Source organism: Primulina huaijiensis, chromosome 2 (assembly GCF_012295235.1).
Source record: "Primulina huaijiensis isolate GDHJ02 chromosome 2, ASM1229523v2, whole genome shotgun sequence".
NCBI lineage: Eukaryota > Viridiplantae > Streptophyta > Magnoliopsida > Lamiales > Gesneriaceae > Primulina > Primulina huaijiensis.
The window spans coordinates 25,876,501-25,897,002 of record NC_133307.1 but is presented as its reverse complement, the minus strand read 5'-3'; the positions used below and the strand labels follow the sequence as shown (position 1 = coordinate 25,897,002).

General features: G+C 34.1%; 3 protein-coding genes across 7 annotated transcripts; 1 reads left to right on the top strand and 2 right to left on the bottom strand.

Moving 5' to 3' along the window:
• Positions 1-559: 559 nt before the first annotated feature.
• LOC140971014 (transcription factor TGA1-like) lies at positions 560-3,564 on the bottom strand. Of its 4 annotated transcripts, none has more exons than XM_073433047.1 (9): positions 3,340-3,564; positions 2,411-2,567; positions 2,223-2,297; positions 1,927-1,986; positions 1,748-1,825; positions 1,590-1,641; positions 1,237-1,508; positions 935-1,165; positions 560-853 (listed from the first exon to the last, which is right to left on the bottom strand). In XM_073433047.1, exons 2-9 carry the CDS (start codon positions 2,564-2,566, stop codon positions 698-700), a joined length of 1,080 nt encoding a protein of 359 aa, XP_073289148.1. In that variant the 5' UTR covers position 2,567; positions 3,340-3,564; the 3' UTR covers positions 560-697. The 4 variants fall into 4 exon arrangements, with proteins under 4 accessions (XP_073289148.1, XP_073289151.1, XP_073289149.1 ...); XM_073433050.1 differs by lacking the exon at positions 3,340-3,564 and adding an exon at positions 3,050-3,318; XM_073433048.1 differs by lacking the exon at positions 3,340-3,564 and adding an exon at positions 2,759-3,041.
• A 5,025-nt stretch (positions 3,565-8,589) lies between these two features.
• On the bottom strand, positions 8,590-10,893 carry LOC140971012 (UBP1-associated protein 2B-like). Its single transcript, XM_073433044.1, has 2 exons — positions 9,644-10,893; positions 8,590-8,857 (listed from the first exon to the last, which is right to left on the bottom strand). Coding segments are annotated over exons 1-2 (1,185 nt in total). The 5' UTR covers positions 10,828-10,893; the 3' UTR covers positions 8,590-8,856.
• Positions 10,894-11,011: 118 nt separating this feature from the next.
• LOC140971013 (uncharacterized) lies at positions 11,012-16,950 on the top strand. 2 transcript variants are annotated; one of them, XM_073433046.1, is made up of 8 exons: positions 11,012-11,286; positions 11,707-11,792; positions 11,972-12,118; positions 12,278-12,386; positions 13,353-13,476; positions 13,790-13,902; positions 13,982-14,060; positions 16,591-16,950. In XM_073433046.1, the coding sequence occupies exons 1-7, from the start codon at positions 11,160-11,162 to the stop codon at positions 14,053-14,055; spliced, it is 780 nt and encodes a 259-aa protein (XP_073289147.1). In that variant the 5' UTR covers positions 11,012-11,159; the 3' UTR covers positions 14,056-14,060; positions 16,591-16,950. The 2 variants fall into 2 exon arrangements, with proteins under 2 accessions (XP_073289147.1, XP_073289146.1); XM_073433045.1 differs by having other exon boundaries at positions 13,790-14,060.
• Positions 16,951-20,502: the final 3,552 nt, after the last annotated feature.

Below are 20,502 nucleotides of genomic sequence, written 5' to 3'. Positions count from 1 at the left end.
AAGTATATTTTTAGAAAAATTTCATTCATCAACTTAGTTAAAATAATTATAGATTATTATCAAAATACTTGATATAAAATTTTAAAAATAACGCGAGTTAACTAATATTAAATTTTTTAAAATATTTTTGAGTTATTCTTTTAAATTTGATTAACATCAAAACTTATCTTAATTTTCATATTTATTTAATTGTCAAAATAAAAATTTGATATACATTATTTCAAATGATTTGAGTTAAATAAGACCACACATCTTACAACCTCATAAAATAAAATATTTAAAATATATGAGCTTATAACTTATTTTAAATAAGTTTAGTCAAACAAAAATATTATATAATTTTCTAACAAACTTGAGAAATAATAATTTAGCTCAAAATATATTCTTGTCCATAATATATTATTTTTTCCCTTTGTACAACGGAATATATAGTAATGATGATTTTTTTAACTAAATATTATATTAAAATTGATTAAACTATCACCATTTTTATAACCAATTTCTTAATTTATATTATACATGCAACATCAATGCACGTGCTTTCTTGCAAATGTATCTAAAAACAAGTAAGAGTCAAAAGACATCATCAAACTCCTTTTTCAAAATCAGCTGCCTAACAAAATATATAACAAGCGAAGTTATTTATGAAAGAAAAAAACAAAAATGTATTGTATATATCTACATGATAGTCGATTAATCAAGCAGTACTGGTACTCGGCCGTGAAGACCAAAGAGAACTTAAAGCCCGAAGGCGTTGCAAATACTCCCCTAAGGCAAGGAGGGCGAGAGCTGCTTTGCGGGTTGTAAGTATTCGACATATCTGCTGAAGGGTTTCTCCACGAAGATGATCCGCCTGCATGCAGATCGATCTATTGGATTACGTACGTACATTTTCCACAACTAGCTTAGCTAGGTAGAAGATTTAACTACGTACCTGGCCTACAAACCTCATCAAAGCTTCCAACTTCTCCATGGAATCACCTATGTGTGAGAGGCAGTTCCCTTCGCCGTCTAGCAAGCCATCGGCTATGGTTTCCGACACAATCTGATGGAGTTTTAGCATTCCCTGTGACAGAGCATCTTCTGCTTGCTGACAGGATTGTGTAAGATTACAAACGTCCATACGTTGTTGTTCTTCCAGTGGCTCCAGATTCGGTGCCACGACCTATACATAGATACAAGACACAAATGAAGTTCAATTTTGTTTGTTTTCTCTAAAGTGCTTTACAAAACCACCTTGAGGAATTCTGAAGGCCGAAAGCCACCAATCCAAAAGAATAAGCGCTCGGCACAAGTTTTCCAAGTGCCAGACATGACGTAAAATGCATCAGCCTTGGCTGCTATTTGTTTCATTTTGAAGAGATTGAAATAGTGCCTCATCCCGCTATCAACAAATCTCCGCAATTCCACTTCTCCAATCACACAACTAACAGCATTCTTCAATTCCGATATTTGCCTATTTTGTTCTTCCACCCACTGTGCATACTCCATTTCAAATGTAGCAATACCTAAGAAGAAATATAGGTTTCAAGAGAAGCAAAATACATCTGCTCAAGAAAAATATCATAAGTTTATAATTAGGTACAGGCCTGGGTTTTTAGTTCCGGAGGAACGCAGCAGATTTGTATCTAAGCACACACCCTGAAAATGGAAGAAATTTCTAGCTGAGAGTTTCTTTTAGGGAATGATTCTTGGAATTCATCTGTCGTTCTTCGTCTAATAGAAATATATTTACAGCAACAATTACCTGTTGCCTTGATCGTTCAATCTCTTGTTCTATCTGAATCAGTCTCAGTTTACTGTTTTCTAACTGCTGAACATAAGCCTGCAGACAAAAATTTAGATCCAAACAACTTGCTGTCAACTCTATTATCATGGACTGATTTATTGTACATTGACTGCACATTTGTGACGTAACCATAGTACCTTTTTCCGCAGACGACTTTTACGAGCCGCCTCACGATTCTGTGCAAGTCGTCTCAGTACCTATAAATCAAACTCTAGTTTTGTCAACAATAAAGATCACGTTGATAGTCCAAAACAGAATAAATGTCCAATGATGATTAGAAGCGTTGAAGATTATATCAGTTTTGGTTCTTGACTCGTTATCAGGAAGAAATACAAGCCGTGGAAAATATATATACGCGGCCTCGAGCATTTATATAGAGTTGCTAACTAAATAGATCCAATAAAAGCAAGTGAAAATTCCATTCTAATTTTACCTTGTCAGCTGATTTGCTTGATTCTTCGTCGTATTTATACGAAGGTTCGATGGTTTTGTGGGAAGTGTTTTCTGACTAAACACATATACACGATAATAAGTCAGCTCAGCTGTGGGATATAAGTCTAGCCCACAACTTGATCCGCGCACACATATATATGGTAACTGAATTCTATGATTGGTGCGTACCTCGTTGTCTTGTTTACCATTGACATCAAGAATCATTGTAGGAGATATATCAAAACAGTTGTTTCCTTTAAAATCTCCCCACATATCCATTTGAAGCATTGGCTCGTATAACCCCATCCGTCTAGTGGGCACAAACCGAGTCGACGCTGAATTCATTCTGTTTAAACCATTTAAAGTTTTGAATTAGTACTTCCGGTTGCTATATCAATGAGGTACAATCCGACATTTGACAGCAAAAAAAAAAAGAATCAACGAAGGCCATACAATTCATAAGCGTTGTCGTTTACGCACTTGGTTTGATTTTAAGACCATATATATAATTGAAATTTGAGGAAATTAAAGGCTTACACAATAGATTCATCTCAATTCAAGAATTATGCAATACCATTTCTTGTCGTATCATGAAAAACCAGCAGAATGTAGGGAATACTAGCAACAAAAATAGTCCACACAAGGTTTAAACATCTGTTAAATCAAGCTTTGCAACGATACTGATGGCAGAAATCAGAATCGGATTTCAAGACAGGTAACTATGAGGTTCTGGCTCGATTCATGATCTCGTTAACAATCCCACATGGCATCATATTTTACGGCCGCATTTCCATGATTCAGAAGAATGAATCAAGAATCATCCTCTACCAGTGATATGATAGATGGTGTTTGACGGCCTTTATGCTTCATAAATACAACCCATCACACAAGAAACGCAGAAAAGAAGCCAACATATAGACGGAGCCTAGCTTAGCTTCACACAACACGAACGAGACACGGGTTATGAAGAAAATGGATACATGTTTCAGTATATATGAGTTTTTTGTTGCCATCTTTGACATCCAAATAATACCAAAGCTGACACAAGTTTGCTCAACCAGTTCCCTTGCTTTTAAAAAGGGAAAAAACCAGAGAGAGAGGAAGTTCAAAGTATAAACCTTTAATGGAAATCAGAAACAAGCACTGCACCCACTTTGAGAATAAAATTTACGAGAAAATTTGCAAGCTAAAGAAGTGCTCTTAATCCCGTCTTTCAGCTCTGAACATGATGAAGAAGAATCGAATATCAATAACTTCATGAATCATGTATTTCTACTCTAGCTCGAATGGGAATTTCTTTCATTGCAAGTGCGTCATAACCTGTCGGTTGATTGGTCCGTGTCACCGCAATTTTATTTTATATACATACGTTCAATCCAAATATTTTAGTTATATACTAATTTATTTTTTACGCTTCAAACCAAATAGTTAATTATTTATCAAAAATCTTGTTTAGCCAACTAATATAACCCCAAATCATTAATTATTATACTCAGATCCCAGCTTCTAATAACAAAATCGACATAAAATTTAATACTTTATTCGTCTCAGTTATATAATCTATTTTTTAATATATATTTTAAGAAAGTTATTGAGAAAATAAATTATTTAGACAAACTTTATAACACACTTTTATTTAATGATATTGAGAAAACAAATTATAATCATCGATAATGAAAGATATTAAATAATGATATATTAGGATAAAAGATTATTAAATATAGATTATATATTTGAGACATATAAAATAAGAAATATTGAGTATATAATTAAGACCGAATGAGTACAGAATATAACGGCTAAAGTGCTATGCTAGATGGCATTGATTTTACAGAGTATGGATGCTTAATCTAATATTCTCTAAATTTGCGTGGAAGAAATTGTATAATTTGTAGGCAGTATGTGTCGTATACTACAGTCAAACGGAAATCTAAAAACTTTTATTTTGTAATTAACAAATGGTTAGTTTTAGTGTTGGGATTTAAGTAGGGATGTAATCGAATCGAGCCGAGCCGAACTCTTGAATGTTTGAGTTTGGTTCGTTTATAATCGAGCCGAGCTCGAGCTTTATTTAATGAATATATGCATGGCTCACGAGCTTATTCAAGCCTTTATCGAACCTAAATAAGCTTAATAAATATGAATTATACATTTAAATTTTCATTAAATTAATTAAAAAGTAAATTATATATTTAAAGAAAAATATATTATTCTTATTAAAATTTGTAAATTTATTATAATAAATAAATTTAATAGATTTTTCTATATGTTTCATAAATAATATGCAAAATCAATAAATCAAATATTAAAATTATTATTTTTTCATCTAAAATATTACTCATGAACTTACCAACGAACATGTTCACGAGCTAACGAGCCGAGTAATGTAAAGCTTGAGCTTTTTGGTTTGTATATCTTAACGAGCCTCATTAAACGAGCTCAAACGAGCTTTTATCGAATCGAGCTTCGAATAGCTCACAAACGGTTTGGTTCGTTTAAATCTCTAGATTTAAGGATGACAATTTTTCGAGACGATGATCCCAATATTTTCGAGTTCGGTGATTTTTTAAAATTTTTGAAATAATTTGATGTGGGTACGAGGATAATTATTAAATTAATATTGATATTAATTTAATAATAATAATAATAGTATAATAATAAGTTCATGAACCCTCCTCACCCGCCTTATCAATATTTTTGAAAAGATGATGGGAGCATATATGAGGATTTGATCCCACATGTTCGAATTCGGGAAATCCTTGAACCCGAAAAAACGAAGATCGGGATGAAAATGAAATTCCGAGACAAAAATAAAGATGACAAACCCATTCCACACCTGTTCGGATCGGACATTTCCACTAATATATATCTATAAACGTCAGAGCAACTAAGGAACAGTACTGTTTTTGTGCTTACTTTGAATATTGCGCACCACCTCAATTTCACTACACTCGTACACTTAACTATCACAATAATTTATTCAGGTAGTCAAGCGCGTGCACAAGCCACACACACACGTACGTATATATAATATTTTTTTTCCTATAATTATCGTTATATTGTATGGATATATGAATTTGGTTTTATGTATACGCTAGTAATTCTAAATATTTTACATCAAATTTTTCTCGACGATAAATAATTTTTCAATATATATATTAATCATAACTAAATTAATTTTCATTTTTCTTGCATTAATTAGGAAAATAAGAGTTTGATTTGTATCTTCATTATAATACTCATAATAAACATGACACATCTTAAATGTACTTTTGAAAATTTTTTTCCAAATAAAATACAAGAATAATTTTGTAATTTCAAGTGTATTTTGTAACTCAAATTGAACATATAACATTAATTTTCCTTTACATGATCAATTTTGTCCAATATCTTTTTCTTGGAACGGTATCTGTCAATGAATATTCATATGTGATTAGTTAAACCTTAAAACGTTTCCTGTTAATGACCCTTCAAATCCTTAAAGAGGCATGATGTAATATTTAACCCCCATCCATAGAGAGAGACCAAGTATCGAAACTTTGTCGATCAATCTTAATTCAAGGGTTCATTCACATGCTCCACCCTACCCCACACAAGCATATATTTATTATTTAATTTGAAAATACTTATTTATGGTATTTTTAAATAATAACATTTTCCACTGCCTTAAGTATGGTATGTTGATCGTGGATTGTGAAGGTGAATGGTCCACCATTTTCATATTCTAAATTCAACTTCATACAAAGTGCTCGACCTTGTTAGTGCAAGTTGGCCTTTTTGCTTCCATTTTCATTTTTTGGATTCTCTCTCACACTCAATTATTTAATTACACTATACATGTACATGTTCACATGTGTATGTATTGTCGCTAATATCATGTTTAAATTGTAGATACGAATTATAAGAAAAATAACAGTATATATAACAATTCATTATAGAAATATCAAGACATATACTTTGTAAGAACAAATTCATCATTTTTCTTGATTCATGTCTCTTGAATGCATGTTTGGGACAAACCCAAAAGTCACAAATTTACACGGAAGAACTAACTCATGCAAGCATCACATACATATACATATATGTCTATGAAGAATCCAATCACCATAATCTATAATAGGATATTTACACACACACACACACGATATAATAGTGCAGAGGTTTATCCACTTAGAAAGTAACAGGCATAATTGGGATAAGGTTGAGAAGAATATATTAATTCTCAAGTGATTTTCCTTCTCATATTCTTTGTCGACCTATGCAAGTGATTGAATATAAAACCAAAACGTACGTCACGCAATAAACTTGTTTGTCGTGTTCTCATAAAATTATATCATACAGAGAAGTGTGAATAAATCAACGTATGGTATTTGCCAATTCAATAATAACAACATAGGAACCCCAAAAGAATCGAATGACCACATAAATTTATTCTTTTCACAATTTGCTGTGTTCTAAAGTGCTTACCCACTAAGGGTGGCTGATGTGTCGTAACGCTGATAACTTGAATTGGAAGGAGTATTGAACAAGATCGACCACGGGCAAATGTTCCATATTTGTTTAATTGTGATTAATTTCATTCTAAAAAACAAAAACTAGTGAAATCCTTTTATCAAATTACTAAATTAAATAGAGTGCAACCATTTTAGGAATTCTGGATTTCTCCCGGGAGGTGAAGAGTGATTTTTTAATAATGGGATCAAAACGTCTATTTACTGTTAAGTTTAAACGACCATAAAGATAGTATCTTAACAAATCTAATGATCATATTTTGTCACATTAACTTTATCAATGTTAATATCGTGCGTCCGTGCATGCATGTATTCAGAAATCAACCATAAGATACGACCCTAAAAATAAGTAAATAACATCACGTCATCGAAATTTGGCGCATCTGTTACAAGCGCAGAAAACCAAGTCTGAGAATCCCTGGGCAAGTATAGCATTTAAATCTACAATTGATGTTCTTACAAAACCAAATGCCCCTATAGATGGAACAAACAAACGTGTCCAACGTATAAAAACACATGGTTGTAAAAGACCAAGGGAGAGTTATGTTTTCTCTTTGATATTTCAATACAAACAAAAGATGAAAAAAAAAAAACCCCAAAACAAATATAGAAACTTTCAAAATTATAATCAAAATTTATAGTAATACATCGAACACGCTTTCAATTAAGTTGAACTATCAAGCAACATCTCCCTCCCCGGTTGGGAACTTGCCCAGAGACTTGAGACAATATTTATGTATATATATAGAACAGGTAATGGGTGGAGGCAGAATAAATGTTCTAAACAAAATCCCTTCGAGGAAAAATATGAAGGTAACATGTGAATAGAGGAAAATCAACAGGAGAGCTAAATATCAAAGAACATTCAAGAAAATAAAATTATGGTTAACAAATGGTTAACGAGAGGAAGCATCCAATAGTCCGTATTAGTCCATCCTCGCATATGGTTTATAGAAAAAAACAATAAACTCACACGTAAAAATAAATGTGAATAATTCGATACACAGGGTCAGCACCCTAAATGGAACTCAAGCAATAAAAGGATAATAGGACAGGTCCTTTTCACCATTGACCACTAGATCTCTATATGATTAGAAAGGAAATTCTTAGAAAAACCTTTTCCACCAACAAATGTACTCACATATCTAAACTAAGCAGCCTTTATTACGTGTTGATGCCATATTATCATGCATTGCAACATCAAGTCAGTCTTATGGAATCAACATCTATAATTCGGTATTCCAAAATAGTAAGCATGGATAAATAAAGCTCTCTAACGAACTTGAAAAGTGGCTCTTAACAAAGGCCCCGCCCGAGGATTCTAAGCAGTAAAAAATAGGAAGAGTCGAATAAAAATCTCAAAAAAGTCGAGCCAAGGTAGACATGCACATGGATTGAAAAATCAAATACAAAATGTTTGGGTGTGGTTTAACAGTTTAGATTCAATATGATGGAAAACACCAAAAATAGATTACAAGTAAATATTAATATATTTTATATCTAATTAAAATTGAAGAAAAAATATTGTCCAAATTTCATTAAGTACCATAGCATAAAAATATTAAAATAACTTGTAATATCATCCTTCAGAAACTAAAGTGACGAGACAAAAATCCTGAAGCAAACCATCAAGAGTCAATGTGGCAAAACAAAACAAAAATGAAAACAAAGTTACATGGAAATAAAATCCAAAACCAGGGACCAAAGGTATAATATATCAACTTCAAGCACAGTATGAGAGGAACAAAGGAATAAAAAGAAGAAGAAAAAGGAAGGCACATTAAAAAAAAGCAACATCAACAGCAGCAAAATGGCGATCAAACGTAAAAGTTTCAAAAAGAAAAATAAGAGACCAAGTAGAATTCTACAAGTCATGATAAAATCATAACAAATTAAAAATAAAAAGGTTTACCAATAAGATCATAACTGGATATCAGTTTCACTAAAAGACTGGCCAAAGGTGTAAAAGCTAAGAAAAGAAGTGGAATACGATAAGAAAAATTCAAAGTTGAAAAATGAAGCCATAGTATCATATTCCACCATCAAGCCCAAAAACCAAGATTAAACCTTTAACCATTCGGCAACAACACCATGGATTTTGCTATTCCATTTCAATTGTGATTTTCTGCAGTAATTGAAAAACGTATGTCAAAGGAATCAGCACAACAACAATGTTGCAATATTATCTACATTTATAACCTTATGAACAAAAACTCCACCAAAAAGTTCTACTGACTAAAGATAAGTTTAATTGTCCCACCACAATTTTGTCAAACATTTCCCAATTCCCATTGATCAGCAAACCCAAGTCTGTCTCATCCTAATATACATTTGAGGATGATAAGTGGCAATTGTTTGCACAAATCATAGTTAACAAAATTTTCGTGATGGCCGTCTTACTCCTGTTAGAATGATTGTCATAAAGTTCATCAGTTTCCCAATATATTACCACAAATACAATTTCCACTATCAATGAATTTATGTCTGATCGCAGCCATCCATCCTATACTCCCTCTAGACGCGTCACATACCATCCTCAACCTTTGGCAAATTAATTTATTTCAAATCTCATTTACAACTCTTTCCTTGTACAAGTCACATTGAAATTAGCAGAGTATCTATCATAGATTCACGATCACTGAAAGATATTCTAGCTCATAGTAGTGACTGGGTCCTACGACAAATTATAATATACATTTGCATTCCCACCCTGAAGTGCTTCAACTGAAATTTTGAACTTCGAGAGTCAAAAATAACAAATAATAGATCTGTGATACACAATGTGTTAGAAGGAGTGAGGGTAACAATAAAGAAAACACTTGGAGTTACCAAATTCAAACTCCCTTTAAAGAAAGTACGAACAGCATAGACATAGATAAGTATAAGAAAAACATGGGTGCACTGATCATACCAAAGGCTGGGAAAATAGCCACTGTCATCAGTCCTCGAAGATTTAGCTAATGACGAAGAAGTTTGCCCACTCTGCTGAGTCGGATACATATGCGACAACCCTTGAAGCATAGCCCCACCGGGCACACCAGTACTTGCGCCAGCGCCGGCATAGGAGCCAACTCCAGGAACTCCGTAAGCACCCAAACCGAATCCCTGCATTTGTCCACCCATCATCCCGTAATAACCTCCCATCAACGCATTCCCAAACAGGCCGGAACCATACAAAGGATTCATTAATCCCATCTGTTGCCCAAACAAAGCCAGATTCTGCGCCTGCTGAGCCGCAGCCACTTCAAGCATCTGCGGGTGAACAGGCTGCATGGCCGTAGTTATTGAAGCTGCGCCACCAACTCCTTTCCCCTTCCCTTCAGTGGCCTTCCTACAATGCAACTGACTTCCTTCGAACATCTTATCCGGCTCCTCTAAAACTTTCTTAGCTCCTTCGACGGTCTTAAACACAAAAATTGCATACCCTTTAAATTTCCCAGTATTTGGATCCAACCCAGTTGGCCCGTGCTCAACCTCTCCGAATTTCTCAAAGAAACTCCTTAACTTTTCTGGACTGGCATTCATTGGCACATTGTTGACATAAATTTTGCGCAGAGGAAAATCAGCAGAAAAATGCTGATGAGAAACAACCCCAGAAGCAGAGGAGTTGGGACCCGCGGATGCAAGATTGCAAGTCATCGTACGATTACCAATTTGAATTCTAGGGGATTTCAGAAGTTTTTGAGCAGATTTCCTCGTTTTGAAAGTTACAAAGGCGTAACCTTTGCATTTCCCCGTGGTGCGATCCATAACAACATTCAAATCCTCAACTTCACCAAAAGCCCCGAAAATGGAGTGGATTGACTGGCGCGTGGCATCCCAACCGAGTCCGTAGACGAATACTTTCCGATGGGAGATGTCTTTGTCGGCCGTGGACTGGATAAGGTCGAAAAGTGAGTCGTGCGACACACATAGGTCGGTTACGAGATTGGTGAGCTGCTCCTTGGAAAATGGTTGCAGGAGGGTTTGGAGTTTGGACTGTGGATCGGAATCCGAGTCGGATCCAGATTTGGGAATCTTAATTTTCTTCTTCTTCTTAGTCTTGTCGATTGTGTCGATGCGCTTTGGTTTCTTCTTCGGTTTGGTTCTCGCCATTCGCAGGCGGCCGATGCTTCAACCTCAATCTAGGTAGGTGAGATTGCGAGGAAGATAAAAAGTAAAGGAAAGGATTCTTATTAATTTGGATCGGCCCATCAGCCAGCCCACTAAAGATTGCAGGCCCAGGGGTATTTATGGTATTACATTTTACTATCATATTATTACAGACTAACAGAAGAAACAAGGGGAATACTGGTCTGGCGAGGAGGAGGAAGATTTCTCCTATGCTTGCTTGGTGTGAGCCAAGCCTAAGTCCAAAGTTATCATCAATCAATAACTTCTTCTTCTCCTCTTGTAATCAATTCATTGCTCATTGACTTTTTATATGCATGGATGATGACCGGTCTGACTCGTTGCCACTCACGGCGCCGGCTCCGATCACCAAGTCTTCTGAGATAGATCTCGAATTGGGTCCCGAAGAGCAAATTCAGTGCCGGATTTGCCTCGAAACTGACGGTATGATCCCTCCATCCTGTCCCTTAGGGTTTGATTGATGAAATAATCATGTAATCTTTTAAGCGTATCTAGGTTTGTTCCAATTATTCTGCGGGTCATACAGTTGATCGCTGTTTTTGTGATCTGCATTCTATCATTGATGAATGGATTTATTTATTTGGTATTGGTATATACTCCTTTTGTTTCATTTCCCAAAAGTACTTTATATTAGGTTTAACAGCGGGCTAATTAGTTTGATCTAATTGCATTTGCATCATAATTCTACATAGGCTGCACTTTTCTTTTACGTTTTCTTTTTCTTCAGGATTTTATGTTGCCTCAAGGAATTTTATGATGCATTAAACGCGCATTTTGGTTGATGACATTATTCACTTGGTTAAAGTACTGTATTCCGCATTGGAATTTTTGTTTGTTTACCAGGAAGGGACTTTATTGCTCCTTGCAAGTGCAAAGGGACATCAAAATTTGTTCACAGAGAATGTCTCGATCATTGGCGTTCTTTAAAGGTTCTCTCTTTTTTTTTAGATACTGACAAGCTTTTTTTATTCTATTTGAGTTAATAATATGATCTAAATTTCTTAAATTATCAGCTTCTGACACTATTCTTTCCGCAAAGCATTATTCCACATGTTGTATCAGTTTGAGTCATTTAATTTTTTTTCCCAATCCTTTTTACTTTTTGCAGGAAGGCTTTGCCTTTGCTCATTGCACAACTTGCAAGGCCCCTTATTATTTGAGAGTCCATGTCTTTGCTGATAGGAAGTGGCGAACTTTGAAGTTCCGATTCTTTGTCACTAGGGATATTTTATGCATCTTTTTTGCTGTTCAGCTGGTTGGAGTCCTTTTTGTTCTATTTTATTTTCTTATCTGCTCTCGCCTTTTATTATGTTAAAAATTAAAATTCTTTCGAGTAATAATGATGCATGAAAGTTTAAGTATCCTTCAAGTCCTTGTTATATTCTAATTTCTAACACCTATATTATTTTTACAGATTATTGCTCTATTGGCATACTTGGGGTATCTTATTGATGGCTACCAAAAATATTGGCTTCGCCATTCTTGGGGTTTCGATAGCGAACTTAGTTTCTACTACATCTGTGGTAATCCTTAGCCTCACATTACCCATCTATGAATTCCTTATTGGGTGTATCTCCCAGGTTGTCTCTTATGCAGGTTCAGGACAAAATATAATGGATTTGGATATTTTGATATTAACTGCATCTTTAGCTTTTTATCTTGTGTTTGGTCAAAGTATATGTATTTCAGAACAAAATTGAAAAGTGAAGTATTGAAAATGGTGTCAATTTCAATGTACCAAGAAACATATTATCCATATTCCGTGGATGCTTAGTAAGTTTTTCAACAGATAATCCGTATTCCTTTTTGGTTATTGGCATTATGCAATGTATATATCGGTTTCTTTGAAGAAACTTGATCCTTTGAAGAAACTTGATCCTTTGAATAGCTTGGGGGGTTATCTCAGAGAGAAACCATTCACTCTGTTCAGTGAAAAATTTAATAATAGAAAAAAAGGTTAAAAATTTTAATACGCAGAAATATTTAGTGTAGATCATCTATCAGAGGTTAAAAAAAACTTGTAACCTACTTATCTAATTATTATTGTTTATATCCATATTTATCCAATAATTCATCTGTACAAGTTTCGAACTCAAAATCAATAGATTTCCTACTCTTTATCCGATAAAAAAATATGCGAACAATCTTTTTAAAAGGTTAAAAATTAAATAAAAATAAAAAATTCTATATATTAAATCAGGTGTCCGTCTAGACGGGCGGTCGATTTTTTTAACATCGTCCAGAGACGTCGCCTTTCTAAAAATCTGGGAGGTTGGCGACCGCGCAGCGCCTAGGCGGTCTCAGACTTCGTCTTTTAGAACAATGATATTAGCACATTAATTTTAAGAGATCAAGTATATGACGATGAAATTTATATTATTTTCCGTCTGATGTGCTTGTTTGGAGAACATCATTATGTGTTCTTCGGCATTTTTGTCGATGTCTGGACTCTGATGGATGATGTTAGGCCCATTGTACTCTTTCCGCAGGGGCTCTGTTGTTTTTTGCTTTGCTGGGCTTATCTGGGTGCGTCATTACTTGTTATGACAGAAGAGTGCGCAATGATCTAGCACAGCCATGTCGACAATTGTGTCTTTGTTGTTGTCATCCTGGGTATACAATCTCTCTCTCTCCGTCTCTATCTGTCCCTGTTTTTTTTTTTTTGACATTGATAGTAGCTGAAAAGTTAATTCAATGTTTTTTACTTTGTTCGAGCATTTTACCTATCTATCATGTTTGTTCAAGTCTGCTTTTATGTTTCTGTAATGTTCAAGTCTGCTTTTATTCTACTTATTACCATGTTTTGGATTTCTAAGTGCTATTAGTGAGTGTTATTATTTGCAATCATCGCTATGGCATTTACCTCTTCATTGACGTGTGTTTTAACGTCTGAAATTTGATTCGTTCGACAATCGTCATATTGCAGAATGTGTGCAGATTGCCATTTGCCCGGCACTCTTTGTATGTGGACTGATTGTACCACATGCTTTGAAAGTTGTGGCAGCGCAGCTGGTGAATGTGGTTGCTTGGGAAGTGCTGGTGAAGCTGGATTGCCATTATTATTAGTAATGGCTTTAGTAGTACTTGGTTTATTTACTGTGATTGGTGTATTCTATAGTGTGTTGGTGGCCACAATGGTTGGACAGAGGATTTGGCAGCGTCACTACCACATACTTGCAAAAAGAATGCTAACGAAAGTGAGTATTACATTTTGTCTTTGCTTGCATTATTTTATCATGACCATTAAGTGCCACATGTTATACGATATCCTCCCTATTTCTGATGTCCTCTTAATCCAGCACATGAAAAGAAATCACTTGAAAGTTTTTTACGACGTCTGGTTTCATTTTTTGCTACTTCTGTAGAAAGTTTCTTCAAAACCGTCCCTCTTCATTATAAACTGCCTTTTTCCTCTAATAGATGGCTGATTGCCCGTAGCCACTGTTTGCTGCCAAGTTTTACTGTAAGAAAGATTTTAATGTGAATCTTATACCTTGGTTTCTGGTGTGCAGATTTGCAATTCGAGCATCTTAATTTGAAACATATAGTCTTTGTATTGGTTATTTTAGCAAGTTCCCCTCCAATTAAATTACTAGAATGTGGTTCTGTTCTAGAAATATCAGTTGATCTTAGAACTCTTGATTCACTAGTCCTATCTTTCCGATGATAGTGATTCGTGTGATTGTAGTTAGGTTTCTTGATGCAATAAATATGTAAGCGATAATTCTGGATAAAAAATAATCGAAAACGTGCATGAAGCAAGAAATGGTAGACAATTTTCATGAGTTAGAAATCTAAGGAAATACATCTCCTATGTTCACATTCTGTAGTCTTTCTGTCTTTGCGGGATGGTGATTTGTGTGCTTGCAGTTAGTTTTCTTGATGCAATAAATATGTAAACGATAATACTGGATAAAAAGCAATTGAAAATATACATGAAACAAGAAATGGTAGACAAGTTTTAGGAGTTGGAGATCTAAAGACATATGTTTCCTATGTTCACCTTCTGTAGTCTTTGTAGTGGTTATTTTAGCAAGTTCCCTCCAATTTAGAGCTGTGTCAAATTATTAGAACGTGGTTCTGTGCTGTAAACATCAGTTGATCTTAAAACTCTTGCTTCGATAGTCTGTCCTATCTTCCCATCTTCCCGCTGATAAGGATTTGCGTAGGGGTGACAATGGGTACGGGTAGAGCGGGTACACGACCCGAACCCAACCCGTTTGGGTAATGTTAAATGCGCATGGGTCGGGTAACGGGTTTGACCATACCCAACTCATTTTGGTTTCTATTAGGGTTAATATTATTCTCTCAATTATAAATACCACTTTCCTCCACTTTTGAAAATTTCCTTACATATGGGATTTTATGGTTTGTATGTACTTTAATATCCAATTAATATTTTGTGGAATTATATGAGTTGTTGTTCTCTTTAATATTTGGTTGAAATTGTGCTGTAGACGTTTATTCAATTTATGCTATAAATGTACATCTTCAAAATTTGAAAGATAAAAAAATATTACGAATATAATTGTTAGATGTGTCTAACGGGTTTGGCGGGTAGAAACCGTCAAATTTCGCGTGTGGGTCAGGCGGGTATGGGGTTATGTTTAGACGGGGTGGGTCAGGCCTCGGGTCCTTCAGAATTGTAGCGGGTCGAGTCTCGGGTCCTACTGGACCGACCCATTACCATACTTGCGTGTTTGCTGTTAGTTTTCTTGATGCAGTTAATACATAAGCAATAATACTGGATAATGAATAATTGAAAGCAGACTAGCAGCGAGAGATAGTAGACAAGTTTTACGAAGGGACGTGCGATTTAACCGGGCTATCCCCTTTCTTTATAGGTTTAGTTTTAATGTGTCCATGCCCATTCTATTATATGGGTTTCAGCCCAACTGCTTAAATGTCCAGTTAGTTTTTGAGATTGGTAGATTGCGTTTTCTCCCAATTGTATCTTGCCTCTGCAAATTTTTTCTTTTAAAATTATATTAAATTGGAACCATAAATAATTTCTCTCTACGGTTGATTAAGTGGAATCAATGAATTCATTGTGTCCGAGTTTCGACGATTAATGCAGTCGAATTCTAGTATCAATAAAACCATATTTTGTATATTTTGCTCAGTTTTCAACTTCTCTGTGAGGTTGTTTCTACATAATATCGATTATGGCTTTGCTGTGTCGGAATTTGTTTCTAAGTTGTTTTCCAAGATTCGTATGTTGATTAATTTTTCTGGACGTCTTATGAATTTGTTCATGCCATGAAGAATATATAATTACTTGTCATATTCCTGTACTTCAAAACTTGATTCTAAGTTGCTATTATGAACATTTGTGTTCGTGATCCAACTCATCTTGCGGTTTCCAATAAATATGTTTTATTAGTGTGTGGTTTTCTTTTGAGTTGTTTCCAGAAATTTGCTTAGAGACTCAATTTAAATTTCGAGTTTTTTTTGTTACTTTTCATGGCTTTGTTCGTGTTGTTCTGAGTTGCTAATTAATTCATCGGTTGTATTTAATTGGATTTATTAATTCAATACATTGGAAGAAGTGAACATATCCTTAAGTGGACAAAATCCAAAAATCTGATTTAGTCCACCCGAAACCAAAATCCTGGTTTCGCCCCTGGTTTTACGAGTTAGAAATCTCCGCATACATTTTCAATTATGTTCACCTTCTGTTGGGGAAGAAACATTCCTCAGTATACTTTATAACATGTTTTTTTTTAGGAATATGTGGTTGAGGATGTTGATGGTGAGACGACTGGTGCAGATTGGTCACCCCCACCTCTTCCTCCAGAGCATATTCAGCAACTAAAATCGCTTGGACTTCTGTGAAGATTCGACAAGAAGTGTCCTACGTAGAGGTTAATCGACTCTGCGGCTTTGTAGGTTTGTATTTCTGCGTCGATTAGATATCAATCTGTATTGTTAATTATGAGGAATGATAAAGGGGATATACTATCGTCGATGCTGTTTGTAATTTTGTACGATAAAGAAGTATCTCTTACTGATACAATTCACATTCGATGCAATTTATATGATGTATTAATCAAGAATGAAAGAAACATTTGATTGTATTTCTTCTCACTGTATATCTAATACTTTTGGGATGATTGAAGAAGGATAAAAACTAATTTATCGGCCCTGTGCGACTGTGCAATGAGATTAGGTAGCAACTACTTCGTATCAATTATCGTCTACAAAAATGGTGAAGTCGAGTTTCTATACAAGTTCATTATAAACTCATTCACGGTTTCAGACATTCAATTTTTTATATGGATTGGATGTGATTCTACGGTCATTCCTTTAGGAGGATTTCAAAAATGCTGTAAAAAAATGTTATGATGGCTATGTTGCTCTGTGTTTATAAATGGGATATGTTTGTAATTTTGATCTTTTATATATTTCTTTATATAAAAAATCATCGTATTTTATAAATATAAAATACGCAATGATTTTTTTTATATATTAATTCAAATAATACGATAAGATATTGATGAAACACGATGNTGTCGTCGATGTTTTTAAATAAATCTTTTTACCCCACACACACATATTGAATGGAAGATAGCAACTGAAATGAAATCACACATATTCAATTCAATCTAGAATTTTGATGACTTTTAATGATTTTTTTAAATGATAAACTTTTATGGATTGATAGATTTTTATTGACTTTTACAGAATCTCACAGATTTATGTGGATTCATGTAGACTTTTTTGCAAGATTTTTATAGACTTTTGTGAAATTTTTTTTATTGAAATTTTGTACTTAATTATAACATATTATTTTTTTATTAATTTTTGAGAACCAATAATTAATTGACATATATAATTGCGATAAGAAGTGGGATGAAATTTTGTTTGCGGCTAGACATAACTGAAATATGCATTTTCTCCAGAATGCAATTAATTCCATAAACGCAGAGGACGAGAACTTGTGATAAAATGTTATTATAACGCAGGCTATTCACAATCTTATGGAGTCTGGCAATTTCATATCTATACAACATATGAGAAGGACGGCAAACAACGTTTCTCGTCAATTATGTTGCTCATCAATTAGCTCGTAAAGCTTTTGATCTTTCATCGAATGTAGAATGACTATTTGGAGGAATTTCGAGTTAGATCCAATTTATTGTAATTCAGAATAATTTTATGATCTAAAGTTTTATAATATTTCCGTTAAAAAATAAATATATCTTGCAGTGAAGTTACATAAATATCACCAACTAGCAGAAAACACAAGTTCAAATTCTATATTGTAATCTGATATAATAGTACTATACATTATATACCAACTAGGCTCCTGTCACAATATATGCATTTTGATTGAATAGACCTAGAAGTGATTAAAACACGTGCATGCAACTTGTGCTGACTTTAGACTTAATGGATGCAGGTAGGGGTTGACATACACAAGAGGGCAATAGATTGATTAAATTTAGGTAATAGCATATTCTTTCCCTTGGCATATAGCATGCGTGTATCAGGATATGCATGTATCTATATTTTATTTTATTTTATTTAATAATTCTTGCACATGAAAACAAAGACTATATACAAGAATTTCTATGAAAATTTATGGTGTTTATATTGAGCAGATAAATTTTGATAAAACTGAGATAATTTCATTGCACTGCGTTCAGTATCTCATTGTGTCATGTCCAGCCAGTCAAGTTAAGTCAAGTCAAACCTTTAAATTCGAAGTCTTCGGGTATTACTTTTCTTTCCCATTTAATTGCTTGATTTTTAATTTCATGTTGATATAATATATATACATAGACAGCAGACACACCCACTGTCCACTGACAAGTTGGCCGATTACATGATTTTTCGACCCCATTCCATATATCTTACCTTAGCTGCATGACTAAACAATAAAATGACCAAATATACTCTGAAGTCTGATGGGTACACGCCAAAGTCTTTTTTCCTACCAATCTCTCCTTTATTCCTCTAAAGAAGTACATTATACTCTAAAATGGAAAACTTTGTTAACAACAAAACCTATATAATTTAGAAATAATATGTATATCACCATGCAAAGCATGCATACAACGAGTTCTCCAGTTCTTCATCACTGTCATCATTTACATCATGCCGATAAATCTGCCGCCTGACCATATTCTTGGCCACAGCTCTGTCCGGAAAGACGACGATCCGGCAGAGAGGACACGTGGGGAGACCTTGATGCAGCCATGTGTCAAGGCATGCCTTGTGGAATATATGCTCGCAACTCAATCTCCTTACCTCATCCCCCTCTTCATACATGGACAAGCAAACTGTGCAGCACTCGAAACTATGTCCAATTTCCGATCGGGTTTCATATCGTTCCGACGGGTTTTTCTCTTCCACCAGTGAGAGAAACTGTGGAGCAGTTTTGTGGTGGTTGTGGGAAGTGATTCGGGAGGCACAGCATACGAAAACGATGAGTTGGAGGAGGATGAAATTGTACAAGAATTGTATAGATGATGAGAAAAGATGAGCCAAGAATTTAAATAATGCCAACATATTAAGAAGTATATTTTGGGATACAAATAAAGTCGTGAAGAGAATTTCATTTCATGATTTCAATTTATAAAGTAATATGAAAGTGTGAATACATTTGTTTTGACTTACAAATTTAATTGCTTTAATTTGGTGATAAGTAATGGAAAGAGGACCTACATGGGATAGGATTCATTTTCAGTTTTTCTTTTTTACGATTTAATATTAATTTCAAGTTACATTTTAATTATTAATTAACACTTTCAAGGGAAAACATTTGAACCAAACAAATTTAATTGTTTATATTGTATATTTAAAAATTATAATTATATCGTAATTTGAGTCAAAAATTCCTCCACACGTCCATTCAAATTAATGTTTAATTATTTACAAAATTTAATCAGAGGAGACAGTGGTTGGTTGTCCATATCTAATATAACAGGATTCCAATTGCATAGAGTTCCACACACACAATAATGCACTAATGGGCAATTTTCGAAGGTTAAAAAAGTTGGATTTGTGTAGCAGAAGAATTTCAAATTTAGGAAAAAGGAAATTGAATATTGAAATTTTTTGATTTGTCCATAGTTAAAATGATCAATCACTTTGTGCAAAAACCAGTAAATGCATGTAGGAACCAGACATTTTTGTAAGTTAAAGCATATCGTTAGTTGAGTTTCGGATCACCTAGTACTCCTACCTACTTTATGTTGTGAAAACAAATGTCCAGTCATTAACATATTTTCTATCCTTATTTTTTGAGTTTAGGCTAAATAAAAGTTGAAAAATCGAAATGTCTTTTGCATTTAATTAAGTTAGATAGTTGTGAATGCTACCATGGACGTGGGAAAAAATCGACCATGGACTAGCTGCGAAAATATGTGTAAGATACACAATAATTTTCGTATTTTTTTATAAGAAAAACTATTCGTTTTATTTTTTCGCTAAAACATAAAAAAATTATCACAACAAGATTTTGATTTTGTAGTAATTATAATTTACAGATGAGTTTTTTTAGATATAAAATCAATAATATATTTGACAAATTTACATTATAAGCTGGATATCATGTTTTAAAAATATTTATGATTTTATTTTTCAGGAAATTGACAAAAAAAACTCACCCAACCAAATTCGTTAAGCCGATTG